This window comes from Lissotriton vulgaris, chromosome 4_1 (assembly GCF_964263255.1).
Source record: "Lissotriton vulgaris chromosome 4_1, aLisVul1.2, whole genome shotgun sequence".
NCBI classification, from domain to species: domain Eukaryota; kingdom Metazoa; phylum Chordata; class Amphibia; order Caudata; family Salamandridae; genus Lissotriton; species Lissotriton vulgaris.
This window is the reverse complement of record NC_141691.1, coordinates 839,724,718-839,737,378: the sequence shown is the minus strand read 5'-3', so window position 1 is coordinate 839,737,378 and position 12,661 is coordinate 839,724,718. Positions and strand designations below refer to the sequence as shown.

At 45.5% G+C, this 12,661-nt stretch overlaps 1 protein-coding gene across 2 annotated transcripts in view; it reads left to right on the top strand.

Annotated features, from left to right (window-relative positions):
* Positions 1-12,661, top strand: part of JARID2 (jumonji and AT-rich interaction domain containing 2) — a 684,143-nt gene that overhangs the window by 184,765 nt on the left and 486,717 nt on the right. For both annotated transcript variants that reach the window (XM_086965161.1, XM_086965160.1), the window contains exon 2: positions 114-246. In XM_086965161.1, the coding sequence (XP_086821287.1) occupies positions 114-246 (133 nt within the window). The remainder of the gene's footprint in view (positions 1-113; positions 247-12,661) is intronic.

The following is a 12,661-nucleotide window of genomic DNA, read 5'->3' as shown; positions in this document are numbered from 1 at the left end:
TGTTAAGGGACGGCTTAAGCGCGCTATGCAACAAAACGTAAAGTAATTTTGAATGCCCTTAGTGGAGCAGCGCCTTTCTGTGTCATTAAAATTTTTATTTTTCGTTTTATTAGGATGACAGCGACGGCATCCCATGGTCAGAAGATAGAATGCTACGTAAGGTCCTTTACCTGTCTCTCAAAGAATTCAAGACTGCGCAGAAGAGACAGACTGATGGCATTAGCGGGATTTTGAAAAGTCCAAACGGTAAGCAGCATGAATTTTATGTATATTTATTGTTTTATTGATCGTGCTGATGTATTGTATGTGCACTTTTATGGTCAATTGACCGAAATAAAGTTATCAATGAATGAATGAATAGTGCACAAACCTGACTGGAAAACTGCAACTAACATGTATTTAAGAGATACAAGCTGGTATGCATGAATATTTCTTCTGGTGGTGTTTTGGAGTACTTGAATGTCTCCAATGGCTAAAGTATAGCAGGTGCTTGGATGTTTTCTCCAGTGGGTGGGAGTCCACTGCCTCAACCGGAGATTGGGGGCGGGGATAGGTTTGTGACCCTAGTTTAGGCTCCTAGAGTGCGAGTTACTCAATATATAGGCATTTGAAAGTGCTACGAAATCTATATGGCAGGATGAAGCACTATATAGCAGCTGGGCCAGTACATACTTTTAAATGGAGACGTAAGCCCTTTCGATCTTAACTTGCTGCCTGTGCCGAATATAGAAACATCAGTTTGTAGAAAACCTTTTTTTTTGGCAGTACGATTACATTTCCTTAGCCTATTAAAGGCAACGTGTCGGTCTTAACTCTTTTTTTGCACTAAAATCTGCAAAGCGCACACAAACTGCCATTCACAATGGGAAATCCTCAACATTTATTCACATAAATGTTTTAACTTGTGTTTCATGCTCTGCATTTGCGTCGTCTGTTACGAATCCCAGTTCGCATTCTCTGCCAGTCATTGGTGCACGTCTTTGCTTTGCTGCATGTGGAAAGTTCAAGCGTGGTTCACTTCCACTTATGCTGTTCAGCAACACTCTGTCCATAAATAAACAAGAGCACATTGAAGATAAGGTACATTTTCATTCGCAGGCGTTTTTTTTTAATGTAATCTTAATATAGCGCATGACAACCCAGAAGGGACATCTCGGCGCTCTGCCAGGCAGGAGATGAGAGAGACAACTAGCTAAAATAGCCTGGTTTTAAGATGTTTTTTTAAACCCATAAAAACTGGGACCTGTACGAATAAACAGAGGAAGCTTATTCCAGTGGTGTGGGGCGGGATGGGAAAATGCACAAATGCACCGAGGATGTAGCAGGGGTTGATTTTTAGGTCCCCGGTTCCTATCACGAAGCTATGCAGTTAGTCTGTCCTGAAGATATTTTGGAGCTAAACCTGACAGATTTGTAAGTCAGGCAGAGGAGTTTTAACAGTTTTCTCTTTTTTTTGTGTTGCAATTCTTTATTAAGAACTAACAAGGATACACAGCATGGATAATCCTCCTCCTCCAAACAGGTACAATAACTATGTACAATAATAATATGGATGGAAGGGTACATCATATTTAGTGCTCCTGGTTTTATGATGTATATTTTTTTAACATTTCCATCTGCATTTATCCATATTCATGTTGTGTTTTGTTTATAAATGAAGTTGTAAAACAGTACATTTCCATATTTAACTGATAGGACACGCACCCATACTTTGATCTCTGTCGTCATTTAGGTATTTAAGCTGACAAATATTACGTAATTATATATCCACTGAATATTAGCATTATACCACAAATGTATGTTGACATATGCCATTATTTAAAGATATTTCATCCTGTTTTAATTTTGTCCATCTGCTCAGCTATTGGGTTGCAGTTCATGAAAGACCTCTCCGAGAGTCACTTTAAAGAAGCACAATTTTCTGTATTTATCCACTTTTAAAAAATAATGCAGGCATAAAACACATTGTTTTCTGTCTGTATTTATCTGTAAAAACAAAAAAACGGGGAGCCGTAATCATATTTAACAGTGTGGGGTGAGAGGTGGGGAGGGATCTGCATAGGGGGAGCAGACTAGGTATGAGCTGGGTGCTCCTTGGGGTGGGGGGTGCCCACATACATACATTCGCGGACAGTGTTAATGATCATGTGGGGGGGGGGATTCCAGGTAACGAGTAACCAGGTATCCGGTGTCCGTGTCTCTGATTTAGAGTCTGCTCCCCTAAAAGGGATATCTGAGATGTCCTTTGTAACACCGGTTTGTGGTTTGGGGGGCGGGTGAAGGGTATTCCTGGGGAGACAGACCTATATGCCGAGTAGCAAGGATACAGGGACAGCAGTGGTATGGTTGGAGTCGTGCACTTTCGTGTATGTGTGGATTGTGAGAGTGGAGTGAGTGATGGGAGCGTGTAGTTGGTAAGGGGGTGGTTAGTGGTGAATGGCAGCTATTTACGCCATGCCTGCTATCATTGATGTAGGCATACGTTACTGCCAAAATGAGTGCGGGCTACCGGGGGGTGGGGGATGCACAGTTCTATCTGGCTGTCTGGCGATGTTGGTGCTCTCCTCTGCTGTCATCTGTGTGGAGAAGGGAGGGGGCATTTTACTGAGGGTCTGCATGACCAGGGAGGTGGGGGAGGGAGGAAAGGGGGGGGAGTGGTGAGGGGGGAGAAGTTGTGAGGGGGGTTGGACATACTTAGGGGTGTAGGAGGGGGAAGGCGAAGAGGAGAAGATGTGGCTAACACTAGGAGGGACAGGGTGACCGAGAGGAACAGTGCTCTCTTTTTTATGGGGAGCCAATCGAGAGCTCTAAGCATGGGAGCCTATGGTGTCTGTGGCTGCAAGTTGTTGACCATGCGGGTGGAGGTGTTTTGAACTACCTGCAATTTAGCTACAAGGGAATCATTTACAGCGAGGAACAGGGCATTGCCGTAATTTTAGAAGCGGATTATTAATGTCTAGAAAAGTGTATTCAGAGAACTCCAAGGAAGCCACTGAATGATTTTTCTAACAATGCGCAGTATGACGAAGCAAGTGTCGCAGGTGGAAGTGATCTGGTCTTTCATGGACAGTGTCGTCCAGAAGTATAACCAGAATTCCTGGCTGTTCTGCTGGGCAAAGGGGCATGGCCAAGTACAGTCATTCACCAGCCATTCGACCAATAGAGTTGGGCTTTACTAAACCGAAGAATCTCTGTTTTGCCCCCATTCAATTGAAGACTGCTGTGGGATATCCAGATGGCAATTTTCTTCATGCATGTGGCAAATCACTGTTTTATGTTCTCAATGTCGTGCCCGAACGAGATAACCAATTGGTTGTTGTCTGCAGAGGAAAGTATCACAAATCCACAAGACTTGACCAACTGGGCTGGGTGAGGGGGGCACATAGATGTCGAAAAGCGTGGGGCACCACCTGGTCCAAAAGGATGGTTTTAGAGTGATGGGTGCAAATATAGACAGTCTGAACCCTGCCTGTAAGAAAGTCATTGAACCAGTCAAGGACAATTCCCTGGATACCTATCTGATGGAGACGTTGTATCAAAATGGAATGAGAAATGGTATAAAACGCCACTGACCGGTCAAGCAGAACCAGCATGGCGGAAATTACGGCATCAAGGGATAGCTGCTACTGCAAGATTGGCAGTCTCCATACTGTGGGAAGGTCTGAAGCCCAATTGAGAGGCATTAAACAAAATGTATGTCTCCAGATAAGAGGAGAGTTTTTTGTTGACATATGTTTCCATAACTTTGCACTACAGAGGGAGGAGAGATATGGGCAATAGTAAACTGGGTCGTTCAGAACTGCATTCGTTTTCTTCAAGATTGGTGTGAGATATGCTGCTTCCCAAAGCCGCAGTCGCACAGCGTTTGTTGATTGGCTCTCTCCCGGCTCCTTGTAATTTTTTGACCGTGGATGCAGAGAGGTGAATGAATGAATGAATGAATGAATGAATAAATATTAGCTTGCTAAAGCGCAAACGTTGCCCAAGGTCGTCAAGGCGGGGCTATCGGCAGCAGTGCGGTATGAGGGGGAGTTCTGCGCTAATCACATGTCCCAGAATTACTTACCTGGAGTTAGAGGTCCGAGTGGTACTGCTCGTGGCCTCTGAAGAGCCTCACTTGAAGGAAGTAACCGGGTCCTACAAGTCTAAATGCTGGGCGCATTGTAGTTACAGCTATGGCGCCTTAGAATGCTAGGGCTACCCTCAACTGGGCAGAGGTACTGGCCCGGGGTGTTGCGCGGTACACCCTTGCACAAAACAAGATCGTGCCAGCATTGAGACCACAGGTAGGAGAGACTAATCTGGCCACAGCAAAAGCACTATGGACTTAACTGGGAAGAGGGCTGCTGACTCAGATACTGTAATGCATTTGCAGCGCGAGGCACCCTAGACCGCCATTTTTTTTGTTCCCACAAATATTCCCTCTACTAAATTGGCCTCCCAATCTGTTGCGTAAAGTAGGCACCTTCTCAATGGAGAAAGGAGGGGGCGCATGTGCCCCTCTCTATTGAGTAGTGCTGGATTTGTTGAATGTGATTTGGCCCTGCTAGGTAAAGTGGGGGGCATCAGCCCAATTGTCACTTAAGCCTTTATTAACTCAGAATCCGGTATAGAGCACAACAATCTGAAAGTAAACTCAGGAGTGCACCTGATGGATAGAGATGTCAGCTGAGCTGCTTGAGGATAGTCTTTTCGATTTGAGAGACTCAACTCTGGTCACAGGCCGTCTCAAAGGAGGTCAATCGCAGGAGTCCGAAATCATCAATGGGCTGTACTTCAATCTTACGGATATCTTTGTTGAGGAAAGTACTGATGTGACTGGTGTGATCCAAGAGACTGACTGGCTTTGGCACTAAGGATTCCATTAAAGGTGCTTTCAGGGCTAGCGGTTCTGGTCTGAATAAAAGCTTTGATAATTCTCGAGATGGCAGGGAGGTGGGGGTATGTTCTATTCCATCACGGAGGTCTCAGAATCTACAGGTCTTAGCCCAGCTCTAATGAGGATGATTCCATCTCTTCTCTGTCTGGGCCCAGAGAAAGCAGCTTCTCTAACGCACCAGAGTCGATGGTAAACCATCGAAGACGCCAAAAGTAAAGACAGGTGCATCTGCAGGAGTGGGGGAGTGGGGGCCTCAGGTGGCTGCTGCTTTGAAGTGGAACTATTCTGCTAAACAGCAAATGTACCCAGATGGTGAAAGCGTGACTGTCTCGCCAGCCACAAGGAAAGAGCCTATCAGCTACTATTGAAGATGCTGAAGAACCCACATTAAAGCTTATCTTTAGCTTTATAAAGCAACCCCAGATGGAAACTTGTGCTGATAGTGGAAGGGCCCAGCTGGCAACTAAGCAGCTGCAAAGAGCTTTAAAGAAAGTTACTCAGATGTGCTTGGAGATTGGGGAAAAGCTCAAAGTTGTTGAAGAGAGGACGGCTGCATTGGAAACTGATGAAGGGGCCCTTACAGGCTGTGTGGAATCCCAGGTGGTGCAGATTTCTGATATTATGTGGAAGATCGAGGATTTTGAAAACTGTCACAGGCGGAATAACTTGAGGTTTTTTCGGATAGCGGAGGGGGCCAAAGGCAACAACATCAGTACTTCATGACAAATTTTCTCAAGGGTGACTTTCCTGAGCTCTATTCTTGGAATTGAGAGATGGACGTATAAAGAGTTCATAGATTTCTGCTAATGCTCAAGAGGCAACGCCACCCCGCCGGAGAAAAGTCAAGTCGGCAAAGAGCTGTTCTGGTCTATTTTGGGAACTTCCTATAAAGACAAGCTATATTTGAGAAAGGCAGTCCAGATTCCCAGTGGTCTCACAACGTACAATCATTCTTGGTGCACCCCGACTTCTGCCATGTCACTGTTTAGCACAGAAAGTTATTTAAGAGAGCTCATTAAGCCATTTCATAATGCTGGTGCAGAAGAAATTCCACTCTACCCAGCCCATTTGAAAACAGTCTTTAAAGGCAGAGTACTCAAATTTACATCCAAAGGTCAGGCCAAGCCAAGGAGTACTTGAATGAACTTGTACCTAGGTAGCCTTTCCAGAGCTGAGAACTTAATGCAGACTTGGCTTGGGGTTGGGTATTGGAGCGAAGGGGCTGTAGGAGAGTAGGGTCTGCAATCCTATGATCACCCAGATTTTTTGCTTTTGTTTCACTGGTTTACGACTTTCTCTGGCTGTGGGCCTGCCAATCAGACCCACAGCCTAGCTGTTCTCTCGCTAAATTGACATGTGTACCTTAGGTGCATTACCCAATTGGAACTGGGCCACCTTGTCAGACCCTGTAACTCAGGGCATCGGTGTACCCAGGGCCTACCAGGGGCTGAAGCATGTATTATGCCACCCCTGGATGGCCATCTAAACCTGACACAACTGGCTGCACGACAGCTGGGGCAAGGGGGCGTACTCGCCCTTTGCTTTAGATATAGTATACCTATATCTAACCCTAAAATGGACACCCGAATTCCTATCAGTCACTCCTATGGCAGGCCTTGACAATCCTGAAGGCAGAGTGCGTGGAATTGTGTGAATTGGGCTCTGGCACGAGCCGAGCCCGGTTGCAGCTTGCGGAACCAAGACCCAATGGCTGTTCCATGATACCGCGTACCATATCGCTAACTTCGGTATCGCGTTATCAAAACATGTCAAGTAAGGTGTCATACGAATCGGGATACTGACCCCTCACCAATGCTGGCGACGGGGTTAGCATTCCACCCTTCTAGAGGGACACGACATGTACGTAACCGTGAACCCCGGTTAAAGTTAACTGAAGCCTCAGCTCCACAAAATGGATGCTGCCACCACAGACACGAGTCTGACCTCCTGCTGCTGGGAGTCCTTCCAGCAAGGAGAGCTTGGACAAAGGGTTTCCTGTCCGGGGCGGTGCTCGCACCATCCCAGACAGGGTTTTGTGTATCCTGGGTAGGCAGGGCTTTACAGGAAGGTGACTGCGGAGTGGCACCCCGGTGCTCACTACGCATCTGCCGGCTAGAACCAGTTCCAGGGGCACCCCAGCCCCTGACCTGGGGAAAGTCCGGCATGGGAGAGGGGTGTAACCACCCCCCTTCCTGGTCCCACCCCTAGGGCAGGACCTAGTCGCGTACCCACCCCTTTCTTTAGGATAAAGGCAGGAGCGGGGACCCTTCCAAATTAGATCATCTTTGAATCAAGAATACTTTCTACGAAAGGAACTCTCGACTTCTTCTCAAGATTTCTCCCTTGTGACTAAGGAGTAGTCACCCTGCATCCGCAGGCACCATCTAAGAACTCTGCGGTTTGCTGCACGTCCTTCCTCAGGAATCCGACTGCCCAGCTCGACGAGAACCGGCTTCCCTGGCACCTCTGAACTCTACCCACATCGTCAGCTCAGCTGAGATCCGTGGGTGCGACGAGACCTCGAGGGACCGGCCATCTTCAAAACCTGCACGCTTTCTTAACCAGCACGACCGCCGAGGGATCCTCTGGTGAGTGCTTTGGGGTCCGAGAAGCCCCGACCCTGAGCAGCTCCCGCACCGAAGTGCAGCCTCCCAGCAGCACCCCGGACCCTCCTGGTCCACTCAAGACGCCATTTTAGGTCCACCACGTGGCCCTGAATTTGCCAAGGCTTGTTGCCCCAATCCTGGGCCCAGCGACGCCGACGGCATCAATCTTCGTGGGACAGCTCGCACCTCCATCCTGGTCGCCGACAACGCCTCCTGGTCCGTGAGACTGCAGAGCCTAGCGTCGCCCACTCACCTAGTCGAGGTGACGATCATCCGGTGCCCTCCTGGTACCCTCTGACTACTGGCTAGTAGTTACGAACTTGGTCCCCTCTGCTTCCAGGTGTCACCCATCCCTGATCCAAGCTTGGATCTCTACGAACTATCTACACTGGTCGCCGGCCAGCAACTCCTTCCTTCCGGCTACTGGTTCGTCAGCGAGGATTCCCGACGTCTGTAAAGACTTATGCAGCCGCAGCCCCTGGGCTAGATAACTTCGGCATTTCGGTGCCCGCATAGCCTCATTATCTAAGGGTCCCGAGTCACTGTCGCTTCCGACTTACCTTATCGGGTTCGCCCGAGAACACTAAACTTTCCGTGCCCTCGGGCATTTGTGTAGATTGTGCACTTGAAGTATTTTCTTAAGAGTTTTGTTGTGTGCTTAGTACCCTGTCCTCATTAAGAGTACAGGGCTGTTGTGATTCTAATAAATACACTGTTTATTTTCATAACACTTGTGTGGTGTCCTTTCACTTGGTGTTCAAGGGGTATGTGATGGTATAACAGCTGGCTTAACACGCCCTCTAGAGTTTAGCCCGAAGACTGCTCGTATCCACGCTACTAGGATAGCTGGTCTAAGGTTGACTTACAACCAATCACCATAAGGGTCGTTTGGACTGATGCATAGTGATCACTAGAATAGTGAGCACTGCATATCAGGCCAACTTCTCACAGGGGGCATCCTGCCTCTTTGCTTAAAGAAAATGGTTCTGGAGTAGGCTTCACTGCACCCCCTTGCTTCTTAGTTTTGGTTTCTCTTACATATCTGTCTTGTGGGGTTTTTTCGCCTCATGTTTTAATACTTGGATAGGGATTCTTTTTCTACTGTGCTAGTTTGGCTTTCTTTTGGGAATACTTTCCTGTTTTTTTTCTGATTTTCTGCTCACTGCAGTTATTTCTGGTGAAGGTAGGCATGGAGGTCGGGGGAAAGCCCACAGAGGAGGCACATGTGAGCCATCATTCAGGCAATGGGTGGTCTGATTTCTTCATTAGTTTGGAGGGGTGCGGGTGCAGTTGGGAGATAGGGGGGTGGCAATGTGGTTTTGGGTTGGAGGGGCATGCACATTGCTGGTATCTGGCGAGGGAGAGAGCACACTTTAAGGGGGGGTTCAGTAAGGCATAAAATATGTGAAATGATGGTTTGGAATGCACTAGTCATTAAGTCAGATTCAAGAGCTGTGTTTGTGGGTATAATTGGTGCGGTCTCCAGAAGGATTGCTGATCATGACCTACTTTGTTTAAGGTACGTATAGCCTCCCTTAATATTTGTGGTGTGAACGATGAGGTAAAGAGAAGAAGGGCAGCAGCGGATTTGAAAGCCTTAAGGGCAAACAAGCCCTACTGTGTAACAATAACCAATTTAAGATTTTGGGGTTCTCTGGTTTTAACATTTATCGTGTGATGCCGAGTGACTTTGATTATATAAATATGAAACCTTTTTTAACGATGACCTTGATGAAGTCGCAACAAATCTTATCTAACATTTGTAATCCATTCACGAGTTTGGGGATTAGTTTATATATAATATTTACATAGGACTTTATCGTTTGGAGTATCTGTTGTGAATCATGCTGTGTTGCATCTTATCTCTCCTGCTTTCGGCAGTTGTGATGAAACAAGAAAAGATCAGAGTCCTTGTTTTTTTTTTTATCCCAGATGAATTTGTTTGTGTGCCTGAAGTTTTATCGTCATGATTTATGTAGATACGCCGTTATTTAGCTTTTGTTTTTCTTGTTATGATACTTGAATGGACTTTTCCTTTTGATGAATTGGCACAGTGCATTCTTTGGCTGCTGAGTGTGCTCTATCCCCCTGTGCTTGGTAATTATGAAGGAAATAGTAAAAAAAAAAAATACTCGCACTCTCTCTCTACATTTTCAAGGCATGCAAGATGTAGAATCTAGTTTAAATTAGATGTTGAAGGTGTGTGGAGCCTGCTTTAAGGATCTGTCTAAAGTAAGTCGTAATCTTACAATTTGAGCCAGACAAAGATTTCCACTCGAGCTAGGTTGGATGAAATGAGTGTTTCCAGGTGTGGTACCTGGTATTGACCAATTCCTTGGTGATGCAGTGCTTGGCAAAGGTAACCAACTTCTTCAAACATGACCGGGAACTCTATTGGGAAAGCATGGAGATTGGATGGACAGCCTAGCTACACTATGGCTAAGGTCACCGAAGAGGTGAGATAATTTTGTAGATTAGCCGGAGTTTCAGTCTTGTTTGCTTAATCTGCAAAAGAACCATTTCCCTCATCTATTGTTTTTAGGTAAAGAGTGTGGATATCAGTTGCAATGATATGGCCAACATTAAGCACTCTTTGCGTGTTGATATGGAAAATTGTCCCAGGCCATACATACATAAAGATACTTACCACAATGCGCTTTGCATCCAAGTTGGTACCTTTTATATAGCTCAGTGAACCAAGCACACTCTTGGTAATTATATTTCCAAATACTCACCTGAAACCAAGTTCCCCACATGTAAAAGCATGTCACTGATTGAGACTAGAGATCAATGATGGATGCCTCGTAAATAATCCCAGCACGAGTTGTAGCATGTTGTGCTATCGTCATATTATTGCGGTAATATCCGGTATATTTCCAAAACATCAAAAGACGCTGAAATCTTTTTAGAGAAAACGAAAATGAACAGGTGTCTTATTCTTTCTGTATTGTTATACCGATGTAGGTGAGGGTGTTGAGTCAGACAAAACCTATCCGACAATCTCGACTTGTCAGGGGATGCATAATCCCACACTTACAGTAGTTTGTATTTTTACACAATATGAATAAATAGTATGTACCATTCGGTGCAAATCATGTGCATTAGAATGCTTATAATTATGAACAACTCTGCAATTACTATACATATTAGGGCAGAGGTTAGATAACCCTTTCCCATTTCATTACACGTCTGTAATTGATTAGTTTAAAATCCTACCCAAGTTATAATCGGCTGTCGAGGCGCATAGTTAGATTAGTCTATAATACACCAATTCATGTAAAGCTTCTTTGCATGCCTTTCTGTGCCATGAGGCCCGAAGTCGGAACCCTACGCCTACACTGGTATCGAGTATATATTTCTTGTATATATTCTATGGAGAGAGGAAGTGTCAAGGTTTTTTTTTACACAGGATAGTGCATAATGCTTTTTTTTTCAAAATACAGTAGTGTACAGAATTGTATGCCAATTACCATCATACACGACAGAACTGGCAAAATGATTTCGGTTTATAGGCACATTTCAGCTGCCATACTCTGGAAGAAGCATCAGAGGATTCGAAGCTTGAAGCTAAAATGGCGATCAAGCACTCCCTTTATTTGCACTATTCAGGTAGGTTTTTCTTAGAAAACGATAACGCCTGCTTTCTGACCAGTCAAATACATTTACTGCACAAACCGTGGCCATGTTAGAATGACACTATCATATAGCAGCCTTTCCACAGACATCGGGGTATCTGGAAACTGCATCCGCTTCAATGCATAGCCAGCAGCCTAAAGTTAAAAAATATCTATAAATCCTGTGACCAATGTTGCAGGGACCCCATTCTGCAGAGATGACTTTCGATGCGCACCCTCTGCGTTTCAGTTGGGCTAAATAGACCCATATAATTATGAAGACCAGCACCTTGATGTTGGTGTCTCCCCTCTGCCCACGAGAAGTTGGTGTGTAGTTTGGATTGTCCAGCTGAGCTGTCGTTTAGGAAGTGCCAACTGAGGCAATTCCAAGAACTGCTGAAACTTTTAATCTTTTACTTTCTTTCAGCAACAGTGTGCTTGAACTCTTCCTTAGGCTTCCAAAGCGAAGTTCTACAGCTGAGATGGAGGAATGTTGTTCAGGTCCTTAGGATCAAGCTATGTAATTTGGAGGTAGACCTTCACTGGACCAGTGTGAAATTTGAAATCCACAAACCAGGCTACTGGCTGCAACATTCCCCAAACTGTGTTTTTAGCCTCTGATTTGCCTCGCTTATATTGTGTCTCGATGTGGGAGATGCAGCAAATCGAGCGTCCCTTCAATTTAAATGTTTGGCCAAAAACACAATTTACCTCTATGTGCTTTGTTGAAAGAGAAAATGCAATAAGTAGAAGATTGCAGAATGGGTTTGAGAAATATCCACCTCAAGAGGAAAAACAATTAACCCTTTCGATGCTGATGACGAGCTCAGCTCGTCATCACCCACGGGTGTCGTGTGCTGATGACGAGCTGAGCTCGTCATGGAAACAGCAAAATGGTAATTCCCAGCACAGGAGGGGGAAAACGCCTAGCATTGGAAAACAAATAGAGAGAGCAAGGGATAATGTCACTTGGGAAGTGACAAGAGATATCTCCTATTCCCCTGGTAGGAATATTTATGCAAACAAAAAGAAGGAGTATCCCCAGCGTCAGGTTTTTTGAAGGAAAAAACTTTCGGAGGGTGAGTTGTTTGGCACAAGAAAAGGAAAAAGTCAACCTTTTTGGTAGGAAACCCCTCACTCACCACCTAGTGGTGACTTGCTTCATCATCGGGGTCCACCCTGGTGACCTAGCGTCACCAGGATGTGCTTCGACACCTGGATTACAGTGGAGCAGGTGTGACTGTTTGTGCAAAAAGAGGTGTTAAAAATTGTCCTGGTAATCTTAAAAACAATCTTTATTACAAAGTAATCAGAACAATGTTTAAAAAGTTATTGGCGAGATGTACCTTGGTGAGTTACGGCCAAGGTATCTCTATATGTGTGTGGATGGCTTGGTCAACATGTTTCTACCTTTAGGGCAGTAGCCCGGTATTCTTCAGGACCAAAAACAGGTGGATGGGGGGTGTGTGCCCCCTAAAAGGCACACCCTCACCTATCCCCTGTGTACCAACTGGAAAAATTACCAGCGGTTGATGAGCTCTATAGAATTAAGAGCAATATCT